At 45.0% G+C, this 24,885-nt stretch overlaps 1 protein-coding gene across 8 annotated transcripts in view; it reads left to right on the top strand.

Moving 5' to 3' along the window:
* Positions 1–21,514: 21,514 nt before the first annotated feature.
* CADPS (calcium dependent secretion activator) overlaps positions 21,515–24,885 on the top strand; it is a 207,514-nt gene continuing 204,143 nt past the window's right edge. For all 8 annotated transcript variants that reach the window (XM_083869747.1, XM_083869743.1, XM_083869746.1 and 5 more), the window contains exon 1: positions 21,515–21,919. In XM_083869747.1, the coding sequence (XP_083725873.1) occupies positions 21,539–21,919 (381 nt within the window). In that variant the 5' untranslated portion in view covers positions 21,515–21,538. The remainder of the gene's footprint in view (positions 21,920–24,885) is intronic.

Raw genomic sequence — 24,885 nt, 5'->3', positions numbered from 1 at the left:
TCTCACAAACAAGCTCTCAAAGAGCACAATGGCAGCCCATGGCATTGATCTAGGGGAGGGAAAGGGCTATAGTATTATCTGTTACCATTGGAGGAGGCTATTTGTTACCATCTATTAGGCTTTTTGTTTATTTTATTTTCTCTTCTCATAAGAATACATAGTTTAAAGATGAGAAAATTTTGAAAATTTCTCATTCAAATTCTTTCTTTTCACCTTTCCCCCTCCTCATTTCCAGGAATGTGTAGGTTTGCTGAACCATTTGCTTCTTCCAGCTGATCCCTTCTGCATCCACAGTGCTAACTAAGCAGGAAAATCCTCCTCCTCATATCCTCCTCCTCTTTCTTTGTAATGTTCAGAAACCACAGTCGTGGGCAGTGCTCATTGCACTGAGGTTTGTGGGCATTTTCTGTGGTCTGAGATATTTCTGAAACTAGCTATCAGCTCTTTTTGACAGGATTTGTTGGGTGCGTACTGAAAGAAAACAAAGAGGAAAAGCTTTGAACGTTTAGAGAGAAGTCAAATTGGGGTTCAAGCCCATCTAACTCCCCTACTACAGGTAGAACCTCTCTACTATTCCTCTGCACTTTGGAACAGCTCTTCCTCTGGCACCTGCCTTCTCTCAAATTGCTGTGCAAGACGTGCAAATGTTATTTTCCTTTCTACTGTAAGCTCTTTTCTCCACATCATCTACTACTTCAAATAACGCTGTGAAAAAGGTACTCTGATGTCTGCTTTCAGATGAAAAATGACAATCCCTGGGTAACCTGTTCAAGCACATTGATGGGGAAGCTGTAATTTCAGGATGGCATCTTTCCCTCTACAGTCATGAGATTTATTGCAGATGAATGGAACAACTCAGTAGTAATTTCTTACTCACGTGTTTCAATAGATACACAAGGAAATGCCCTGATAGTCCATTAAGGATCTATGTTAGACATCAATTTGTGCAAGTGCTTTCATAGCAGTATAACTGCCTTCATCCTAGCATGAAAAGATACCTTCATGAGCGTATTTTCTAGGAAATCTCAGAGGGTAACTTTATTTGGTTTTGGTTTTGTAAGATCTGATAGTTTCTCTTCTTTAGGCAAACTAATGCGTTCAAAACATTTTTTTTTTTTGTTGTTTAGACCCTGTGTATTTATATGCCTTTAGATATGACTATAGACATCCCTGTGCAGAGGAAAGAATGCCATTCCTGCTGTCTTCCTGCAGTGAGGTATTCAGGGGAAACCAGAGAACTGGAAATTAAGCCTAGAGGTGTAATGGTGCCAAAAGACTGTTGTGAGTCCAAAACCGCTGTTGCACATCACATCCAATCAGCAGCACACGTGGTGGTATCTTTCAATTTAGCCTTGTGGATTTCTCTAACCTTTCAGCTAGCTCTAAGTTCTTTAAAATATATTGAAAGGAGCTTTTGACAAAAAAAAAAAAAAAATTGCCCAAAGAGTATGCAGGGGTTTTGCTGTTTAGAAGTATAAATTTACTCTTAAGAGGCCGTGATCAGCCAGTTGATTTTGCTGAAGAGCTGATTGTCATAAAGTTCCATGGCACACAGGACACAATGAAAGTGCTGGCAGCCCTTGCACGTGGTGCCATTTATGCCAGAGTTACGATAAATGCTCTGAAAAACACTTCCAGTTATTTTAATTTATTTTTTCTCTGCATCCCTGAACTCTGATCACTTGCAAATTGAAGTGCTCTTAAAAACTTTAAGTACTCCATTAATTTTAAATTGCTCTAAACTCTGCAAGCCCAGAAACCCAAAGCACTCTTGAAAATCTGTAGTGCTGCAATTACTTTGAATCACTCCAAAAATGTGGGTTCAAAATCCATTTTGTATGTTTATTTTTTTTTTACGTTCGTATTTTCCCTTGCAGTGCAACAAACACAGTGGAGACATAAATTCTTCAGCCCACTCGGAAAAAAACGCTACATCATTCTAAGAACAATTCTTCATCCAAATTATTAAAATGAAAAAGGAGCAACTTTGAGAAAACTTAATAATTTAATAATTTATTAAGAAAACTTAATAAATGCACAAGGATTGCCAGAAAATGTGTGTCTTTGCACACTCCTACCCACACTAAGACTTAGATGCAGGCATCTAAAGCAGAAGTTAGTTTGAGATGAGCACTTCAAGAGACTGGCCAGTGCACTGAGCTGGCTGCTGGTCTGGCTGGGAGCTCTGGATATTTCTTATTACATATACACCAGACATCCTCTCTGAGGGAGCTGGACTCCACCCGAGACTCCCCTCTGTGCAGATCAGGCTCCTGGGCTGGTCTGACAATGAAAAGCCTGGTTCTCTCCCCTGCCCCTGAGGAGTTGTGTGCTCCCCCATAAACTCCTGCTTCCTTAGCACAGCCAGGGTGGTGTTCAGGAGGAGTCTGCAGATAAGCTGCTTTCAGCTAATATCTCATCAAAAAGAAATAGCCTTTTGGCAAGGCGTGGAGGAGCAGCACAGTGCTGCCTCCACTGAGGACAGATCACTGTGATCTTCAGCTGCTGGAAGAGAGTTGGGGATGACTAATATGTAGTAAAGCAGCACAATAGGTTTGCCCCCCTGGTAAAGCCTTTGATTTCAGTGGTGGCAACTGACAGATGAAACTAAGAGATGCTTCACATGCTCAGATAACACTGTCTGAATAAACAGGAACTTTAAACAGACTTTTCCTTGGAAATAGGATGTGAAATAATAGCTGTGCTGGAAAGCTTTTGGGGATCTCTGTTAAGTAATTTATTTTACATTTGTTTTCCCAGAATTTTTAAAATAAAAAAGATAATTCAGTCACAAAATAAATAATTCAGCATCTTTAAAAAATATAAATAAAATGTCTGATCATTACTTCCAAGAAACTGTATCGAATTTATAGGTTTTCCTTCTTTCTAAAGTAACTGTTTCCATCACAAATTTGTGGCCTCCCATATGGCTGAGCAATGCAAAACATTCATCTTCAGTCAAAATAACCATCATAGTTTTGCAACTCTTCCCGTCACAGGTAAATCTGCTACTTAGAAGGTCTCTACTTTTAGGCTCTGGTCTCTCTGTTATGATCAGCTGGGGGTGGAGAATTAAAATTCTAAAGACCATTTTTCATCTCTCTGGGGGAATTTTCACTTTGGGAGCTCAGCATCCTTGGTCGCCTTTGGCACAGGCTTAATTAGATAAATATATGACTTTGAACCTGTGTGTCCTGCAGCGTCCCCATGTCTGGCACCAGGAAAGGATGTGCCATCAGAGCCCATTGCCCTTTCCCTCCTCCATCCTCCCCCTGGCAGATGCACCAGCTTAGACCTGCTTTTGCTGATCACCATGTGTATATTCCAAGACAATGAGGGCGTCACCTCTGCACAGGTCTTGTCTCCTCACTGCCTGATTCTGTGCTGGCACCCAGCATGAGAGCTTCATGGTGGGAAATGTATCCTAAAACATTTAAGCCATCATTATCTACTAATAACCAAAAATCCATCATTACTCTATGGAACTAAAAGAAAATGTGTGTGGTTTCATCATGTTTGGCTAAGCAGAACATCAGCCCCTGCATCAGAGACCTCTCCTTTCCACTGCTCACTTCTTGCCCCACCACGGGTCAGGGGCCAGCCAGATCTGATGGGCTTTCATGTAATTTTTTCCAGGTACCAGTAAAACTGCCTGCCTTGAGACCAAGCAGTGATTTCTGTGGAGATTCCACTTGAAACAGACCCACATGAACTGGTCTTGGAGAGGTAATCGTTTAGCTCATATTTGATTCACTTTGTGTGCTGTGTTGATTTTGTACTGAACTGGCTTCTTGAACATCACATTGTGGAATACCAAGTCAAATATTTTACAGAAGCTTAAATCAACACTATTCCCTTTATTAAGCAAAATTGTAATCTCATTATAAAAAAAAAATCTAGTCAGTTTTAGAAGATCTATTCCTGTTGATGGGCATTTATGATATTATCCCTTCCTATTTTTTAATTTCTGCTGTTTCCTCATTGTCTGGGATCCATTATCTCCACAGGCTCAGAACTCAGCAGGCATACAAACCCTTCAACTTTCCCTTAAACAGCATCTTTTCTTCTCCTGTTGTAACTCTGCCAGTACTCCATGATCACTGCAAAACCAGCATTAGGCCAGAAAAAAAAAAAAAAAAGTAAGTTCTCCTCAAAACACTATTTTGCAAATTATTTACACTTCTCATTCGAAGATGCTGAGCTATTGTAACTGTTGCTTGCTATCCCCTGAACTGCTGTTATGCAAATTGTTGTATCATCATCTGGTGGAAATGCCTCATTTGTGGTTGTTTGTCTCCTAGATTCAGAACAGGAGTATTTGTTCATTAAAAATATTTGCCTTTCTGCATAATCATTGTCATTTCTGTAATTTCAATATGGTAATAATCTAAAGACATCATTTAGTTTATCTTCATCCCTAATACATTTTAAAGACTTCCTTACTGCTCTTCTCTCTGTAACTGTAGCCTGTTTCTTGTACTCTTTTCCTTTGCTTATTTAATTTTTCTAGTTTCTAATATCCAAATTACAGTAATTGCAACATTCCCTTTTTCTGTTTGTTTTCCATTTGGATGCAAGCATTGTTCTTTTCATTGTTTCTCTGAGACGTTCCATTTCAGTAACCATCTCAGGTATTCTTTTCAGCAGAGGGACCAGGGCTCTCCAAGGCTTTGCCTGCAGTAGTCTACAAATGTATTTGCGTGTCTTCTGAGTTCTGTTTCAAAGTTTGTCTTGGTGTATTATTGTTTTGCACTGGGAATCTGACTTTTTCAAAGTACCAAATGGATGTGTGACTGAATTTTTTTCCCACTTTCCATGAGTAATGATCAACTGTTTATCTTGGGCCCCTGGAGGAATGGCTACACCTCTGTTCTGCAGTTAATTCCTCTCTACTGAGAGCAAATATTATCTTGTTGGATGTCACTTGCTTTTGCATTAGCTGAAATAAGCTCTAGAGTTTGGGGTGCTGATAGGGGCACAGAAATACCTGAGTTCAGGCAGCCCTCCCTAGGTACTTTCTCACTTCCATCAGAGGAGTACCCTGAGCTGCACTGCACACCATTTGCTGGGCTGGGAGAGTAAGTGCACTCACATGAGCAGCAGCAACTTATTCCTCAAAAGAGGATTCTTCAAACTGCAAACATTTTCCAATTGCTGGGATAACTGTTTCAGGGATTTCTGATTTTGACTTCTCTAGATAGGGTTAATTTATCAGTTGATGGGCATTTTCTGCTTGATAGGGAGCACATTTTCTTGATTAAGTCTGTTTCTGCCTTCAGGTAACAGACCTAGATAATCAGAAGCCATCCTGTGGCCATCTTTAAAGATATGAGTCTGGCCCAGCTTCTGCAGTCAGAGCCATGTAATATTCCCAGTGGCAGAATTTTTAAAGAGGAAAAAATGTTGACAGGAAACTCTTGATGGAAATGATGATGCTGTGTTGTTTTCCTTCAGGAAGTGAAGGTGGCAATTCCATGGTGACTCTACCAAGAAATTGGTGAGATGAGTGAGGAAAGCTGGCAGGACATACAGTGTGTTGGATGGCTGTCCTGGGGCTGCTGCCTTGCCCAGGTCACCTGGGTTGCAGGTCTGGGACTGGGTGTGTGTGCAAGGGCTGCCATCTGTGATCCTTAACATCTCCTCTCTGGGATGGCACCTCTCTCACTTCTCAGCCAGACTCTGGAGACTTGTACTAATCACACAGTGCCAGACTTAAGAAAACCCTCTTTTTAACCACCTTCTCAAATACAGGCCCTCTATCTTTTTCTGTGCATTTCTCAAACAAAGAGCTCCCAATGCAAAATTCAGCTCATCTGGATAGCATGTGAATTGATTGTACACTCTTGTGGGGACTTCAGCAGAGGACAAAGGCCAGCAAGCCATGAAGGCAGCACCCTCCTCTCTGATGAAAATATCTTTCTTTACATTTTGCCCAAATCATTTAAAACAAATTGTATCACCACACACTCTGAATCTTAAAAACACAGCACACTGGGTTGTGAATGAATGGAGAATAGCATGTTATATTCCTGAGAAATATTAGTCCTCCAGCATATGACTACCCACTTGGATAACTGCTTGTTCCACAGGGGAGCCAAATAATTAGTTCTCCACTTATTTATGTCACAAGGTTGTAATTATTTTCTGGTAGTACTCTTGTGTGCAGCTTTGTATAAATACGAAATAGAAAAGTAGCCCCTGTGCTAGGAATTTACAGTTCAAATAACACAGAAATTAGTGCCACTTAAACAAACTAAAGATCTTCACGGTGGCCTTAATTTACACAGTTAGCCATCAGATCAGGTTGCTATCACATAAAATACAACTAAGTAACAAGAGTCAACTGTGACTGCTCACATCAAAATATTATAGAAAATCACTTATTCATTTAGGAAAAAAAAAACCAACTCAAAACTAGAATCCAGGTTAATTTTAATTTAAATTTAAAAAAAAATCTATTAGAGCAAAGCCTTGCTAGTACCTTCCTCATCTTGTACACAAGTCCACACATTTCCCAACCATTCAGCTTCGCAGGAATTCTGCTTTTCTCTTTTTACTCCAAAACCTTTCATATGGCAGGCCATGGTTTGCACTCAGCAGTTTTGAGTATGCTCTCTGCAGTGACCCAATACCAGGTGACAGGATGCTCACGGTATTCAGGGAGCAGAGAAAAACCAAATTTCCAAAGCACATGGCACTCTGTGCATCTGCAGCATTAAGGTTCTTCCCAACAGCCTCTTATAGGAAGGCATTTGTTGGACATTTGCATTCCATGATACCAGGATCCAAAATCTTCTTTTCTACAGAGAGCAAGTAACTGAACAGCATCTCCAGAGTACCACTCACAATGATGACCTCTACATGCACAGCAAAATTGATTAAATGCACACTTACTTCCCTGCAGTTTCAGCAAGGCCAGCAGGTCAATCACATTAATATCAGATACTCTGTTTTATTGGAGAATTCTTGTGGAAATAAATGTCAGCATGGCTGCAGTCCAAAAATTTAAAGATTCACTGGTGAAGTCAAACATAAGTGGATCTTACCTTGCAGTTTGACAAAGTTTCTTCTTCTCCCTAAGTACCTCAAGCTATGGATGCAATACAGGACATGCTCTATAGTTGGGAGAAATGTTAGGATAAATTATCTTAGAACAACACAGAAGCAAGTGAAATTCAGTTCTTTTGGGTGGATTACATCTCCTCTGACCTTGGAGATGTTATTATAAACATCTCCATTTGTCACATGGGCTGCTTTCAGAGCTGAGGAGACAAATCCAGACTGGTAAGACAGGAACTATCAGACACATTAAAGGTACCTGCTATAAAAGGAGATTGACCACAGACTGAAAAAGCCCATTGTGCTATCATCTCTGCAAAAGATGGTTCTTGTTTGTAAGGAACCTGCAGTTTCCATGATAGATGGCTTGAAGAGTGCTTGCAGCAGATCTCACAGGAATGCCATGGTCCATCAGCCCTTTCACTCCTCTTTTTGCAAACTCCTGTCTCCTTCCTCCACCACTTCCCTGTCCTGAAACAGCCTGTGTTCCATGATGGGTGTCACTGCAGCTTTACCACAGTGGTCACATGGCCTGGAGACCCAGAAGCAGCAGAGCTTGAGGATCTTCTGCTCTGCTTTATTGCCCCAAAATAACCTATAGCCTTGCCTCCCATACTGCTTGCAAATTCTCAAACCTCCAGATTTTAAAGTTTGCAGTGCAGTATGTTATCAACACACCACACATTCAGTTGCATAATTTCATATATCAGAGTGTTATAGAACAAGGTGGAAATTAAAGGGAAAGAAAAGGTCAATGTTTCAGCAGTCCTGTCATCTTCTGCCCCACCATCACACAGGCAGTGGGACACTGAGTCTGTGCAACCCATTAAAAAACTCAGGCATCTGCTGAAGCCAGTGAAATGACCAAGACACAATGCTAAAAGCAGAGGAGTGTTTGTATGACTGGCAACCACTCGGTAAATTTCATGTTTTATTTAATCATATTCATCCTTGTTAGATTAAATTAGATCTCAAAATGCTTGAAAAATATTGGACAAATGCCCTTTATCATTAAGGGAAGATTCATTATCTCTGTGGCATTATTAAACTTGTATCTTAAGCCCTTTTTAGTACATTTTTTCCTAAGTTAATTACCCAAAGCTTTTCAGCACCAAGAGAACTAATGAAATCTCTAAAGGGCTGCAATCTAGCAAATTTTTGTTAAAATTGAAAAGGCTTGGATTTATTCTTAAAGAAAAATATAAAGAGTAATGGCACATCTTTGAAGAATATATGTTGTATTTGCAATTTCAGAGATTGCTCATACCTTGATTATCATGTCTCTTGCTTACTCTTAGATGGGGTGAATGTGTCTGTTCAGGCTTGCTGAAGTCCCCGTGGTACCTGTAAAACACAGACAGCAGCAATTGTGCTTATTTTTGTGCCTTTGGGTCTCAGAAATGTTTGTGGTCACCAGCTAAGTGCCACAGTGCCATTTCAAACATTGTCCCGTGTCCAGTTCTGTGCATCTGAGCTGGCTGCATGGAGGGTTTTTTATGGGCAAGCAGAGAACATTTGAAAAACACCTTCCCTCAAAAACACCCTCCATCTGGCAGTGGTTTTGAGATGGGTTTCCCTCCCTAGTGCAGAGACAATGCTCCATTGATAGGATGAGGAGCAGCAGCTCCTCAGCAAGGAATTATCATGGGAAATTAGGCAGTAAGAGACAATCCAATTATGGATGCTGCGACATATGCCCTCAGAAGGCTTCATCGACTGCAGCAGTATTTACCTAGTCTTCCACTTTGTGTTTCAGAGGGCAAAAGGGCAGCAAACATTAAGGAAAGTGGCCCTCTGAGAGATTTCTCTCTCTGTCTCATCTACAACTGTAACACTTTTAACAGATGAAGGACAGTAAGAAGGCAAGAAATAAACATGACACCTTAATTGGTTTGGATAATTTTAGACAGAGGAACATGCTATTTAATATGTAAAAAATATTATAGAAAAGAAAGGTGTCTTTGCACTGCTGTAGAGCTTTGCATAAAACAGTACATGGAAGTCAGTCAATAATTTGATTAACAACTCTGAGCTTGGCATTTTTGGTACTTCAGTATAATTTATTGCCTCTTAAGAAGTGGCTTCACCAGACTCCGCACAAGTCAGTGCAGGGGAAGGATATGATGCTGTCATCTAGCAGAAAATGGCACAATGAAATGGGAGCCAAAGGCTAAAAAGAGAGCACAGAAAGTTTAATAAAGACAATATTCAGCAAGCCATGTAGGTACACCAGCTTCTCCCACTCTGCAGGGTTTTTCGAAAGGACTGGGGCTCCTGAACTAAGGCACTGCTGAAGTGCAGGCATGTTCAATCAGGAATTACTGGGTGAGATTGCATTTTGGAGGCTGAAGTCAGCCTCAAAAATCCATTCTCATCACTTGTGGGTGAAAAATGACTTGACTGTGTCCTTTGATTTCAGCTTGGGTAGTGTCACTGCAAGGCAGAGCAGATTGGGTATCTTCCTCCCTCTCTGCAGGGAGGCGTCCCTGGCGCCGGATTTCTGACACTACAGGAGCATGTTCAAGCCTCTGTATAGTGGTGGAGGAGTCTCTGGGGTTTTTCCTTACTGTCTGCGGCCTCAGACACCTTTATGCACTGACAGGACTGCGTGGAAAGTAGTGGAATCCTCCAAAGAAAAGGCACAGCACAAAGCTGGCTCAGGAACAGCTTGTCTGGGTGATACATTTGCTGGTTCTTGTGATGACTAGGGAGCCAGCAAGCAGGGTTTTATAGTTATAGTTATCCCCAGTGAAGAGTTCTTTACCTCCCACTGCTCTTCAAGCTACAGGGTTTAACTGATATTAGCCCTTTTACAGCTGTTGGAAATCTAGTGAGCAGTGTCGCTTTTCTTCTCCCCTCTGCCACTGCTTGCCTCCCTGAGGGGAATATTTTGGCTGTCTTCCCATCTGAAGATGTGTTTGGAAATCTGGATGAGTGCAGGGAGCGAATTGTCTCTTTCATTCTCATTGCAAACACCACCAGACTTATTTGGCTTCATAGTTATTTCCATCTTCACGTAATCATTGTAGAACACCAACCTGCCCTCAGCAGTGATTCTAACCGCCCTACGCTGGTCCTCCACAGCATGAGCTGTTGCTTGTGGTTTTCATATGGTGTTTTAGCTAGTAATGATTGCACAAGTATTCACAGAGGTTTTCTGTCCCTCCACATGCTGCCTGGGCAGCAAGCAGAGGCTGCCATGCATATAAGCAGACAGCACACAGGCAGCACAGTGCATGGCCAGCACAGCACACGTACAGCATGGGGGTAGTATAACATGGTGAACATGCAGCACTGGGTGTGTACACCTCGGTGTACATACAACAGAGTGCAGGTACACACAGTGCAGCCAGCACAGTGCACATGCCATCATGGTACACATAAATCGTGGTGCATGGCCAGCATGGTGCACAGACAGCACCAAGCATGGACAGCATGGTGTGTGTACAGCACAATGCCCAACATCACAAAGCTGTATCAGGTCCCAATCAGATCCCTCTAGAGCTTGGTTAGAAGTCACTTGAGGCACTCCAGAGGACCTGTAGATTCAGTCCTGCTGGCTCTGACAGTCAAGCTGCCCCATGCAGCCTCTCCAACTCTGTCCCAGCCCATCCAATGACTACATTACCTTGTTCATCCTTACTCTGCTATCTCATCATAGTGCCATGAGGCTGACTGGAGCTGTTTTCTTTGATCCAAAAAGCTGCTAGAGAGGCACATAGACTTTGTCCCTCTGCTCTACAGACAGTAAAATGGCTTACAGTAAATCAGCTTGCTAGAGATGATACCAGCAAGGCCAATAAAGCAATGAGTGTTCAGGGTTTCAGTGCTGCACTTCAAAATTTCCTGTTTAGAAGGCAGCTCTGTTTTGATCACACAATCCTGGTCAGAGAAATAAAGGCTGGGTCTGTGAAACTGCAAATTTAGGACTTATCCTAAAGGCATGTGATTGATTGATTGATTGATTAATGTATTGATTGATACACACAGGATAAGAAGGGTCTAGGCAGAGAAGCTCATAGTAAGGCTGGTGGGGAGCTGGTGGGTGTCCTGGAAACTCAGCATCTGTGTGGCTGTAAGCTGGGATGCCCTTATACCCGGAGCATGTGCAGCCCTCAAGGCAATGCCTGATGGGGAGATCTTCATTTGACCTGGGAGAGCAGAGCAGCTTCTGTTCCATACCAGGGCTTTGCCAGTATCACTTCTGCAAACCACCTGCTGAAACAGAGGTTTTCTGCAGGATATGCCATGGTCTGGGTGAGGGTGGTGGTGGAAGCAGCTTAGCAAGTTTGCAATCTAAAAAAAATCGCATCTTCTGACACTGACTATCTGTTGCAGGTTGATTTGCTGTTCAACAGGATCTTTTCTGTTCTGTGCAATATCTCGGCAAGCAATGTTCATTTCAGAGCACTGCTCAAGACCAAGGCAGTAAGATGTTCCTGTGAATCCCAGAAACCATGATACAGGAGAAATATTTTTAATAAGCAATCTGACCATTTTAATAATTTATTTAAAAGCAATAGTGTCCTAGGATCATTACAAAGAACATAATATTTTTTAGTAATAGGCACTAAGGCAGTTCTGTAGCAATTTTACTGTCATTATTAGCTACTTAACCACCACTTACATTTAGAGACATTAATTTGTTTGTGTGTATGTATTTATACAGTGCTTGATATCACTCCAGGATCAAGTTTCTTAGAGAAGGAGAAAATTTTGCAACTAAGATGCTGCTAGCCACCGAAATACTTGGGGAGTAATGGGAAATGCAAATGCTGCACAGATGCTTGGAAGACATCCAAACCAATGCTTTTAAAACCTACATCAAACCTTCCTCTTCTGTCGCTGCTGCTGTGTGGTATCATGTACAGAGATGTCAAATTACTTAGAAGGCTGAAATCTGTGCAACTCAGCACCCTTCCCATCAGTAAATTAGAGAATCAAAGTGGAATTAAACTATTAGAGGAGGTATTCATGGTGTAAAGAGGCATTAATATGCTTTTAAGGGACAAATTCAACCTGCAGTTACTTTACCAGCTTGTAAAATTGTGCAGTGTGAGCACAGCCCCAGACCTCTTACTGCTGAGGAAAATCACTTTTTCTGTGCAAACTTTGGCAGCTTTATCAATCTATAAGTTTACCAGGGCTGTATTTGAGCCGTATTTCTCCATGAGACTGGGCCAGCTGTGTCTCATTCGGGTGAAAATGTCCCCAGTCAGTGCAGGTGGTTGCAACGGGGGATTTTACAAGACAGAGCTTTGTGGTATGCCTTGCTTGAGAAGGCAGAACCTGTAGTGGGGAGGGTGAGATTGGCAGCAGAGCTGTGTGCGGGGTATCAGTCAGACCCCTGAATCAGCCTCTCATCCAAGCTGGCTGCTTATAGCAGAAGAAAAGGAAAAAGTCAAGCATTACTCTTCATTGACTTTGCAAAATCACCCCAGGTCTCCTGAGTGCAGCAGCCTCCACGTTGAAACAAGTACAGGCCTCTTCAGGTTTACATTGTAGTGCTCTAGTGCTGTGCTTCTAACTCACCTATAATAATATTTGTGTAGTAGAGACACTGCAATAGCAGGGGATTCCAAGCGAAAGGCATGGAATTGTGTTGTTCTAAGTTTTCTTGCTTTTGAGTGTTTGAATCTTGTAGAGATTCTCATGCAGTTTTAGGTAAACTATGTATATATTTAGAATTATCTATTTTGTTTACATATTTCTCCTCTGGGAGGAGAAATATGATTGATAGTGCTGTTCACCAATGAGGTCAAAGAGGTGGAAACCTGTGTATCCAATCTTTTGCCTTCTGATTAAAGTGTATAAAAGATGGAGTCAGAAAATTAAAATAAAGCTTTCCTGCCTGACCTTCTGCTGTCTGCCTCGTCCTTTGTGTGTCCGATATAGCGACATAATTGAGTTTATTTTTATTTGTTGCATCCAGATGAGGTTGGTTTTTTTTTTTTTTTTTTTTTCCCAAGATTGGTGATGGATTGCTTAAAGCAGCTTTCAACATCTCTGAGTTTGTGGGAGCCTAAAACTTTCCCAGGGGAACTCATCAAGAATTTCCAAGGGAACCTGACAGTGTCATTGTCCATGTGAGTAATTTTAAATGATCCTTTGGAGTGGCCAGAGAAATTTCTTGGACAAAAGTCAACCAAGTCCAGCAATTCCTGAACAGCTCAGGTGGGGATGAAAGTTCTCTTTCCAATGGATCTTTGGGTGTCAAGATGATCACTATCATCTCCAAAATAATCATAGGAGAAACAGCCCCTCTCTAGGTCTGTGAGTTTTCAGTTGGAGTAAATTCCTCAATCCCTACTTCTGAAAATACATTTGCTCCTGCCAAGCTTCTGGATGGGACACACAATGAGCTGGATGTTATTTCATCCTATCTGTGTGTCAGCAGCAAAGTCCTTATGAACAGCATCAAGTCAGCTTACCAAGTTAGAGCCAGTCCTTTGCTGAGTCAATAGCAGAAGACTTTCCAAGCATTGTGAGCCATAGCTATGCCACTGGTGAGGACACTTGGCCACACCCGAGCAGCGTCACTGGGAAGCAACGAACAGCCGACATTTGTGTCAAATTGTTGATATGTAAGCAGGGAGCATACTGTGCATTTAAATCACTTTCACACTAAATATGGAACAGAAATCATTAAATATTTATTCTGTGCCTAAAATACTGCTGAAGCGTCCTACTTACTGATATTACATATTAATTCACATAGATTTTGCAGTACTGATAATGCGTTTATTTTAAAATGGTGACTCTGAGGCATTTGTCATGATTGGGCTGTTTAATAAAAAGAGAGATTCATAGTCCCAGAGGAAGCCCATCTAGTCATTTCTGTAAACCTCTTGAAGTGGCTCATGTGAAAGCAAATTCAAGGGTTTGTAATTACCAAGAAAAAAGCACTAGCTGTAAGTTTTTAGTGATGTGTTGAAGACCAGTAAAATCAGTTCCTCCAGAATAAAGATACTTCAAAGCCCACTAGAAATTTGGAGTTATTTCCTTAGTAGCGGGAGTACTGTACATTCAGAGAAGCAACCATGCAGCCAGAGAATAATTGCTACAGATCAATTGCTCTGTTCTCTGGGTACTTTCCTGAAAAATGAGGACTGGTTGAAAAATTACCACAAAAAAAACCCCTTAAAAATAAGTAAATAGATGCACCTTGAGTTGCAGTGACCCCAGGGATGGCAATTCAGCACTGACTGGCAGCAGTAATCCAGCCCAGGTTTTGTAGGAGCCCTGTGTGTGCTGGAATAGATCAGCTGCAATTATTTCCAGGCTCTGGGCGAGCAGAATAGGGTGCAGTTGATGAATTGCCCATGGTCCTCCCATCTGCAATAAGATTCAGTCATTTTTAATTATAGACGCCTCCAAAGCTGGGAGCTAGTGCTGATTGGACAGCAAAATATTGCTACAATCCTCCCAATAGGGTTTGGAAAAGGATTTCAGTGCTGAACCTGACATGGATGTGATGCTGCCAGTCTGGCCAGAAAGTGTAGATAAACAGCTCACTTGTGAATTTTGCTGAGTAGCTGCAGACATGGAGAGAGTCTGGTCTCTTTCTGGGCCTGCTGGGTCAGACTGATTTGTTGTTATTTATTTTCACACCTGGTATAATAAACCCGAGGAGGAAGATGAAAAGACCGTAACCAGTGTCAGGACCAAGTGCATCCTCGATGGCAAGCAGGAACTGTCCAGGCCCACGGAGGGGAGCAGGGGGCACAGGGCATGTAGTGTGTTTCCTATCACGATTAAATTTCCCTATCTTCTCCTTTGTGTTATCCAAGAAGGCGATTCAACCTCTCCCCCTCTGTCCCTGCCCTGACATGCCTCTTATAGTACACTCCCCCCTCTCTCCCTGCAGTGTTTGCTCTCATGGTGCCTCTGAGCAGTAATAGGTGCCTGGAAGAAATACATCAGGTAGATCATCACGAGCATCAGCCTCCAGGCACAGGAGGCACCAAAGCCAATGTGCCAGCTGTCTCCTTCCTGAAGAAGGACTGCGGGAGGCAGAGGCTTGAGAGGCAGCGACATGGCCTGTGGAGGCCAGGGCTGCTTTAAACCCAGCCAACAGCATCCCCCACACAGCTGCAGCTGTGCCATATCTAAATCCAGTTACAGGGTGGAATAAGCACTCCTACCTCAGCACACAGGGCTATTTCTGACTCCAGAACCTGGATGTTGTGGGAGGTCTCATTTTCCTGCAGATGCTAATCGGGTCTGGAGAGCAGAACCCGGCACCTGCAAAGGAGGGAGAAGAGAGGGAAAATGATGGCTCAACGGATTTTTTCAAGGGACTGAAAAGCCTTTCCAAAGCACCTTCAAATACACTATCCAGAAATAGATTAGGAGGTTATCTTGTTGCAAACTGCAGTTTTCCAGCAGTGCAGATAGAGAGGGGAACTCTCTCTCTTCAATGCTCACTAGTCCCCGGTGGACAGCTACCACTGCACAGGACACAGACAAGTCCCATTGTGAGAGACTGACCCTCAGCTGGCTGGAAGTTTCTCTTTCAGGTGGAAGTTTGCTGAAGAAAGGGAACTTGCTTACCCTTGATACTTCTGTTCTGTAAATGTCTCCTCTGGGCAAGGAGCAGGCTGAGCACTGATAAGAGAAATGCTGAACTAAAGCAGTGACACCCCAGCTCTTGCACCATCTACAGCTGAAGTGGCTTGGTACCCTACGGTGGCTCCCTTCCCCATCCCACACTTCCCTGACGTCAAGGATTAAGGCCAGCAGCTCTCGCTGGCCCCTGCTTTGCTCCTGCCACAGCCCTGGTGCAGCCAGGATCCCAAAGTAAATATTAGCTGAGTGTGCGTGAACAGGTGAAAAGAGCACCAGTTTAAGCCACTGTGTTTGGGAGACACAGAAATCTATATAACTCTGTTACCAAGAAACAAGGATTGCTTCCTCTGCTATTTTAGGAAACAGTGGAAATAAATGGAGCCTAGGACACACCAGGATTTCTATTTCCACTCTGTAAATGAGTGTTATTACCAAGAGGCAGTGTTTTCCAGCAGCACCCTGTAGCCAGACTCTATTCATGCTTAAATCAAAGGATGTGCTGGTCGAACCTGCGCACTCACACACTCCCATTACCCAGTTCTTTAAAGTGCCCTGTTGCAAGGTGCAAACTGTCTAGCCCCTCACAGCATGTGCCCAAGGATGTGGCAGCAAGTCTTCATGAGAAGGTACAATTTACTTGGCACTACCTGTTGCACAGCCTAAGACAGGCTGGCCCTCAGCAGCTCCTCTTCTTTCTCCTTCAGTTGTTGCTGAAATTTCTCATCTTTAAGAGCTGTAAGATATTTTTAAGTATTCTTTGCCACCTACTTTTCCTATTTTTTCCCTTTCATTTTCACCTGATACTGTACAGAACTCAGAATTATATTGCAAAATTGCTTTTCTAAAGAAAGAGGTACAGCCAGAAGAACAAATGATCTCTGATGCTGGACTCCTATAAACACCAAGAGTAGCAGCCAGCAGGCACCGTGTGATTGCTGGGGGGGTGGCACTGGGCAGCCCTCTCAAAAACCAGGAGCTGCTCTGCAGTCAGTCTCCAAGCAAGGGTGAATCCTAGCTGGGGTCTCTGCACACCCCTCCAGAGGTGTTTTCTGATCCATACCCAGCATACTGCACATATAAGGCAAATCATCTCAGGCTCATTAAAACAGCACCATCTAAGTAGGGATAGGAGCTAGTGGGTGCAGTGGGTGCCTGGCCAGGAGAAGCAGCAAATGCCCCAGCACCAGAGTCTGCACTCTCACTTTGCTTCCAAATCTCATGTTCAGTGCAAGTGATTTGCAAATGACCTCACATTCTGCCAGGGGAGGTTTAAGAGTGGATATTAAGAAAAAAAATCTTCACTGAAAGCGTGGCCAGGCAGAACAGGCTGCCCAAGAAGTGGTGGAACCACTATACCTGGAAGTGTTCAAGAGGTGTGTGGATATAGCCCTTGAGGACATGATTCAATAGTGAACATGGCAGTGTTGGGTTAATGGTTGGTCCTTTCAGCCCTAACAATTCTATCACATTCCATGACCACAAGGGATCTCAGAGGAGGCTGAACAGCACAAGAGATGGGCCTTACTCTCTCTTTCCTCTTCTTGACAGTCCCTGCAACTCTCTGCCATCAGTGCACATGGATTTTACAAAGGCACTAATTGCTTCCAGCTTTCATAAATATTCTGGTTTAGGCCTTTAACCAGGATTAATAAAAAGAGTGTGGGTTTGTTTGGTTTTCATGCAAATGCAAGCCTCCCTGAGGGAGATACTCTATTAAGCTCTCCCAAACGGCTGCTTTAAGTGGAGTTCACTCTGTCTGAGGGTTTCTCCCAAGCCTTGGGTCCTGCCTGCTTGCTTGCACAGGGAGTGCCACAGCACTCGGTGCCACGTACACAGGGAGTCTCTTCCCAAAGCCAAGGCCTCTGCTTCAGCTCTGCTTTTCTTGACAGTAATTTCCGCAAATCGTTATCTACACTGATTTCTCCTGTCTAATGGAAATAACTGGAGAGAGACACAATCGCTACAATAGCAATTTTTCCAATATCAGTAGGTTCTTCCCTCTGACACTGTATAAAATGGAAACAAATTTCACAAAATACTTTTACTATTCCTCATCCAACTCTGTTTTCAATACCTGAGGTCACCTGGAATCTTCTTTACTCAGCTTCAGTGGCTCCAATAATGAGAGAGGGGAAGCATTTTGCCCTCAGCAGGGATTGGTATGTGTGTATTTGCTGCTTCTTGTTTGTAGTGTAAACAGGCGCAGGCACAGAGGTGGGGTATTCCCATATGGTAAGTATTGCCTCTTACTGGAACTTGCAAGAGAGCTGGTAATGCAGGTACTTTGGATCTCATTTAGTAATTATTCTGGAAAGTGTTTTAGCAGATGCAATTAACGCATGATGCTGGGAACAAATATGTAGGGGCATATTTTTAAAACCTCCTGAAGCCTGTTCTAAAGTGATAAGCTAGAAAGGACCATGGGTTTTGCAGCTGTGTTTCATCTTGAAAATGAACTACCCAACATTAGCCATCCTTTTAACCCAAAGAGCCTTTGTTTTAAGCATCCAGAGAAAACAGCAATAAAAACCAATATAAATCAAAAATTACTTAGCTAATGTTCTTATTTATCTACATTTACCCACTTGTGATGGGTAATTACACAAGTACCTACCATGAAATAATACCACTGGAAGTAAGGCACACATAATTTTCATAATCACTCCACTGCTTCCTTTCCTGCACGATGCCAGACAGACTGCCTTGCAATAAGATGCAAACAACTGCAAGTGAGAGATGTTTTAGAGGAAGCTGCATACATCTTTCTGGACAAGTACAGCATTTGGAAAGAGAAAGCAAGAGGCCTGAGAATTTTTGACCTAATTCTTTCCTTTACTTAGTAAAAAAGCATGAATGCTGTAACTATACATTCAGATACAGTCACTGTGAAAACATGGCTTTGTGAATTAAGGAAATAAAGTGTCGATCACTCTGACTGTGATATGCCCCTACTTCTCTGGACCAGCAAAACTTCAAGATGAACCACACCTCGATATTCGGTCAGGCCTTTCAAAACATAACCAAGTTCAAAGTTCTCTAGTGAGCCAAATCTCACCCACTAAAAGATAAATATAATTCTGAAGGCTCTTAAAAAAGAACTTCTTCTTTTTTTTTTTTTTTTTTTTTTTTTTTTTTTTGTGGTTGTATGTATCTATTTTACATCAATTAATTTAAGGAATCTTTTCTGACAATCTGTCAGAAAAGTCAATCTGTCTTTATAGTCAGATACTCAATGTCTGTGATGTTCCTACCAGCAAAAGTTATTTCTGTCATCCCCAGCTGCTTTCATCTAGTGAATCCACCTCTGCAGAGTTACTTCAACAATCAGAGCAATCACCACAGAAAGAAAACCTTTCATAAAAAATGGTCCAATTTTTCTCTGATCATCTGAGAGAGCTTTGTTTCTGTGTTGTCCAGGAGAGGGAAGACAGAGAGCTGCAGCTTCTGAATATCTGCCTCCTCAACTATGAAGGAGAGCGCTTGCAACCTCATGTCGCAATTTTTTTTCCCATTCTCCTATACAATAAATGACATTTCTTTATTGAAAATCCCAAAGACTTCTGCTTTCTCCTCTGTTGTGTGATCACCTATAGATAAAATCATCATAGGCACTGATGTAATTCATTCAATTTTTGTCCGCATTCACAGTTGGCACAACTGGACTCAGAACAAGGTTTTTTTCTGATGGATACTATAAAAATGGCATCAATCAAAAGAAAGAAATGCAAAGCTAAAAGACAACTAAAATTATAAGAGAACTTTGCTGAGGAAGAGGCTTTTGAGACATCCCATCACCCTTGCGGTCCTTATCCTTGCACTAGCAATGTTAGGGGTCAAATAGCACCAGCAGTTGCTGTATGATCTGTCCCCCTGGCAAGGGACTGGCAGCAGAACTACACACCTTGGGCGAGCAGGGTTATTTGCATCACAGCAATGATGTCATAGTACTTCTAGTTGTTTGTCCGGGAAAACGTATATAGGGATGCATGAAATGAAATGATACTGAGAAAGGCTGAGAGGGGCTAAAACATCTTTTCGTAACTTCAGCTTGGACCAGCTCCTTTCAACAGAAAACTTTCTTTGCAAAGTTTACAGTTTTTACGATTGTAAAGTGGAAACTTTACAATTTTGCTCTTCCCCACAGAGAGTTTGTCATCCCCAGGTCTTCCCACATTACTGGCAGGACACCATGGCAAGGTGATGTGCAGAATTCCACAGGTCTAGCTGATAAGGTTGATAGAAATGGGGAAAGCAAATTTTCACTCTCTTCACCAATTTTTCAGCCACTTCTCATGGCTTTTGGAAATGTAGGACCCAGAAGTTTTCCCAGACTTATCTGCTACACTGAGCTTTTAATTAGAAGTAGGCAAGAAGCTCAGAAACCCAGCTGTTGTGAAAACGCTGGAACACACTGTGAGAAGCAGTGCCTACCTCCTCTCCCGCAAGCAATTCTCACAGCCCCATCACCATGAGCCAATGTTTATCTATTCTTCCTAAATATTTATTAACATGAATTAACAGGTGACAGGTATTTTGACATTTCGAAAAGAAGCACTGCTAATTGAGTAGAAAAAACAAACCTTGAAAACACCCACCGACCACAAATGCATGTAAATGAAGTCTCAATCAGATCTGGAAATCACCAAAAATTAAACCATTGAGCACACGATGTCTTCACTGACTCATCCCTCAGAACAGCTCCCGAAGTCCCCAGTTTGCCCCAGGTAATCTTCAAAGCAGAACACCACGATATCATTACACGTGTAATCATTAGTGACTTGGATGAAACATTTATCAGCAATATCACTTTTCGATTAAGACTTCTAGCTGTGCTGAAGTGCAAGAGGAGCTGCTTGATGGAAGACAAATGGTGCGAGCCTCCGGTCTGCGGGGATTCGTGTGCCTCAGGCTGCTGTGGGGACACCGTAATGTCTGTGTGGGGCTGTGGGGACACCAAGGGCACAGCAGGGACATCGGTGTCCATGGGGACATTGAGGAGCAGTGTGTGGTTGAGGAGGTTCAGAGGGACAGTGGCTTCTGTGGGGACACCACGGGCACAGCAGCGCCTGTGTGGGGCTGTGGTAACATGGTGTTGTGTGTGGGGAGCTGTGGGGACACCGTGGGCACAGCAGTGCCTGTGTGTGGCTGTGGGACATTGAGAACATGCCTTTGTGGGGCTATGTGGACACCATGGACACAGCAGTGCTTGTGTGAGGCTGTGAGGACATTGAGGATACCACAATGCCTTTGTGGGGCTGTGGGGACATGGCGTCGTGTGTGGGGGGCTGTGGGGATACCACGACGCCTGTGTGAAGCTGTGGGGACACCGTGGGCACAGCGGTGCCTTAGTGGGGCTGTGGGGACACCGTGGGCACAGCGGTGCCTTAGTGGGGCTGTGGGGACACCGCGGGCACAGAGGAGCCTGTGTGGTGCTGTGAGGACACCGCGATGCCCGTGTGGGGCTGTGGAGACACCGTGGGCACAGAGGCGCCTTTGTGGGGCTGTGGGGCACACCACGGGCACAGAGGAGCCTGTGTGGGGCTGTGGGCACACCGCGGGCACAGAGGAGCCTGTGTGGGGCTGTGGGCACACCGCGGGCACACGCGCCCCCCGGGCCGCCACACCGCACCTCCCCGACTCCCGCGGCCATGGCGGCGGCGCGGCCCCACCGGGCATGCGCGGGGCCCGCTCGGCGCTCGCTCCCCTGGCCCCGCGCGTGCAGCACCGCGGCCAGCGCCCGCGCGCAGGGGGCGGGGCGGGGCGGGGCGGGGCGGGGCCGGGCCGGGGCGCGCGCGGGCGCGGCGGCGCGCGGAGCCGGAGCCGGGCACGGACGCGGCCGCGCCGAGCGGAGCGGAGCGGAGCCCAGCGCAGCCCAGAGCCCGCCCGGCCGAGCCCAGCCGTCGCCGCCGCGATGTTGGACCCGTCGTCCAGCGAGGAGGAGTCGGAGGAGCTGGTGGAGGAGGAGAGCGGCAAGGAGCCGCTGGCGCCCGCCGCGGCGCGGCTCTCGCCCAGCCGCCCCGGTGAGGGCCCGGGCGGCGGCGGCGGCGGCGGCGCCGGTGGCGGTGGGAGCGCCGGGGGGCTGCAGCCCGGCGGGCGCGGCAGCAGCGCGGCGCGGCCCGCCAGCCCCAGCCCCTCGGTGGCCAGCGAGAAGGAGAAGGACGAGCTGGAGCGGCTGCAGCGGGAGGAGGAGGAGAGGAAGAAGAAGCTGCAGCTCTACGTCTTCGTCATGCGCTGCATCGCCTACCCCTTCAACGCCAAGCAGCCCACCGACATGGCCCGCCGGCAGCAGAAGGTACCGGCCGTGCACCGCCCTGCTCTGCCCTGCCCTGCCGGCCAGGCCCTGCCTCTCCTCTCCATCACCCACCTTTGGCTGCTCGCTGCCTGCCCCTGCCATCCGCCCACCTGCCTGTCCCCTTCTTACCTACCCGCTGCTGATGTACCCCTCTGCACGCTCCTCTAGATACCCCTCGGTCTGCATCCCTGCCCGTCCCTCGCCTCTCTTGCTGCTCCCCAGGCCTGCAGCTCCCCGGGCACCCCAAGGGCACTCCGGGCTCAGGGCACCTTGGGCCCACGTGGTGCGGTTGGCTGGCAGCAGCCTTGTCCCGGGGCTCGGGGAAACCCCCTGACCCCTTGTCACCCTCCGTGCTGCTCCCCGACATGGTCTCCCACACAGAGCCAGCGCGGTGACATACATCGTTGTTTCTAGTTACGCAACATCGGGATTCGGGAAGTTTGGGATGTTGGCCATTTGAAGGTTGTCGAAAGGAGAGAAATGGGTTATAATGTTGGAAAACAACCAGGCACATGCTGTTGCCTCCCGCAGCAGGACTCCACAACTCCATGCTTGCTGCAAAGTTTGCTTAACTGGGAGTGCTGGCACTGACTTGGGGAGTTGCTGAGTCTCATTTCAACTTCTTGGGAGTGTTTATGTGTGGCAAGCTCCCCAAGACCAGCTTCCCGGCAAAATGCATCAGCAGAGGTTTGTGATGAAGTCTCTGCCACAGTCCTGACTCTTCCTCCCCAAGTGTGTCACACAGCAGGACTGCGTGCTGCTCCAGGCAGAGGCTGGGCAGGAGTGCCTCACCTGGTCTCCCCATCTCCAGGAGGTGTCTTGGAGCTTGTTTCTCCTCTGAGGCACAAGTTCGTGGGCCAGGGTAGAAATTAAGTTTCTTCTGCATCTGCACACAGGCATCTTTCAGTCAAGTGCAGCCAACTTTTTCCCTGTGGCAGGCAGAGTTAGGTCTGTGGTGCAGTGTAGCTCTCTGAAACAGCTGGCTGACTTCTTGTCACCATTTTCAGTTGAGTTTCTTAGACTATAGTTTCAGCCTTGATACTGTTCCGTGTTCACAAATGACCTTTACAATTCAGGCAGACTCCTGGATGTAGTGATGCAAACGACATTCAGTTCTGCTACACCACAGGACTATTATTAGTCATTGCAACATACGGAGGTAGGAAAGTGTATCCGTACTGTATCATGTAGTTTAAAGGCAATATAGGACAATCTGTTGCTGGAAGGTTGAATGATCTGCTTTTGTTTGCTGAGCAAAGTACATAGCTGAAATTATAGCCAGGCTTGGAGTTTCTTTTGTCTGTTCTTTTTGCCTACAATGCTTTTCAACAGATTGTGAATTTCCAAAGTTGTTTTGGCGTTTTTTTTTTTCCCTGTGCAACTTCTTTGTGTTAGAGAAAGATAGTGAAACTTACGTGATTGTTAATTTCACTGAAATAAGTGATAAGTCCTGCAACTGTTTCTCACATAAAAGTGAAATGAAATTGACGAGTAGTTTATCCAAAGCAGGATGCAGCATCTTAGCAATTCAGAGAAGAGTGGCTGGCAAGGACAGTTTATAATCCCTGAAATCAAAATAATGCACTGTCAAAGGACAAGAGAAGGGAGAGGAAAAGGTGGGGAATAAAGTGCAGGTGAAACAAAGAAATGAGGAGTAATGAGAAAAATGACAAAATGGCAGCAATACTCAAGGGTATGTGGAAGTTACACAGGATCTTGGGAGGAAATAATCCATTCTCTGGATTATTTCTCTGTGAAATGAAGAACACAGGGAAACATTTCTGTCTTATTAACATGGCTAAAGTAGGTGTGTCTTCAGGGCTGAACATGTCCCCTCAAACTTAGCAGTGAAATGGGATTGGGAAAACTAAATTTACCATGATAACACATGTCAAATTGAATTCACCCTTTAAAAGGTGAATTAATTCTGGGTTTTTGTCTTCTCTATATCCCTCTATTCAGTTGTCATGCTGGGAGTAGATCCTTTTTTTCTTAGCCACAACTCGTGTAAAAGTCAATTGAAGGACTACCAGAGCCTCGAGTTTGTTGATGAACTTCATGTGCTCTTCTGCTTTGCTTTTCTCACACATCCCTCTAGGAAAATGCACCTTTCCTTCTCTGGCTGGAGGGGGAGCAGAGGGTGAAGGTGCAGGACTTGGAGCACTGAGCTTCAGTTGCAGTGTACTGGTTGGGTCTTCAGTAATGATGGAAGTATCAGGTGCTCAAGACTCACCAGAGTGGAACGAATGCATTTTGCTTCTTAGGGGAAGGGTGAGAGAAAAATGGATTTTGGTTCTGCTCTAATGGGGGCTGTTGGGTCACTTTGCTCATCAGCAGAAGAGGGATAAGCTGCTTCCTTTCCCGTGTGCCATTTGCCTCTCCACCCTCACAGTCTGTGGTTTGCCAGAGAATTGTTTCATCTCCCTGAGGAAACAGGGAGCAGAAGGTCCTGAAGCACTGTCATTTGCAGTCTCCAGGCTGGTGTGCAGGGCCACGCTCCCTCCTTTCCCAGTGGTGCTGGACAGAGAGGCTGCTTGATCCACTGTACGTGTGGACCCCTGGAGATGCCAGGGCCTGAACCTGCCCATCCTGCCCACTGCAGTCACTGCCCATGGACAGGGTGTCTGGGAGCCACTGGGGCCCTGCCCAGGTGAGGGGACCTGGCTTCAGGCTGCTCAGGCCCCACATCCATGGCAGGGAGGTGCCACTGCAGAGGTGTCTGGGCAGAACTGTGCAGCAGTGAGTGCTGAGGACCTGTCCCCAGCCCTGCACAGCAGGTTCTGCCCAGTGCTAGAGGGAGAAGGATGAGGTTTGGCTTCACCTGGCTCACTGCTCTCCCTGCAGAACGGGAGATGCTGCAACCCTGAGTGCAGCCCAGGCAGGTGACCATGGCTTTGCAGGTAAGGCAGTGAAGCTGTTGCCCTGGAGAGTGGTTTCCTGGCTGGGTTACCTGATAACAGCCAGCT

The sequence above is a fragment of the Zosterops lateralis genome, assembly GCF_965231275.1.
Source record: "Zosterops lateralis genome assembly, chromosome: 11".
In the NCBI taxonomy this organism is placed as follows: domain Eukaryota; kingdom Metazoa; phylum Chordata; class Aves; order Passeriformes; family Zosteropidae; genus Zosterops; species Zosterops lateralis.
The sequence above is the reverse complement of the archived record's forward strand: the minus strand, read 5'-3'. Positions and strand labels throughout refer to the sequence as shown.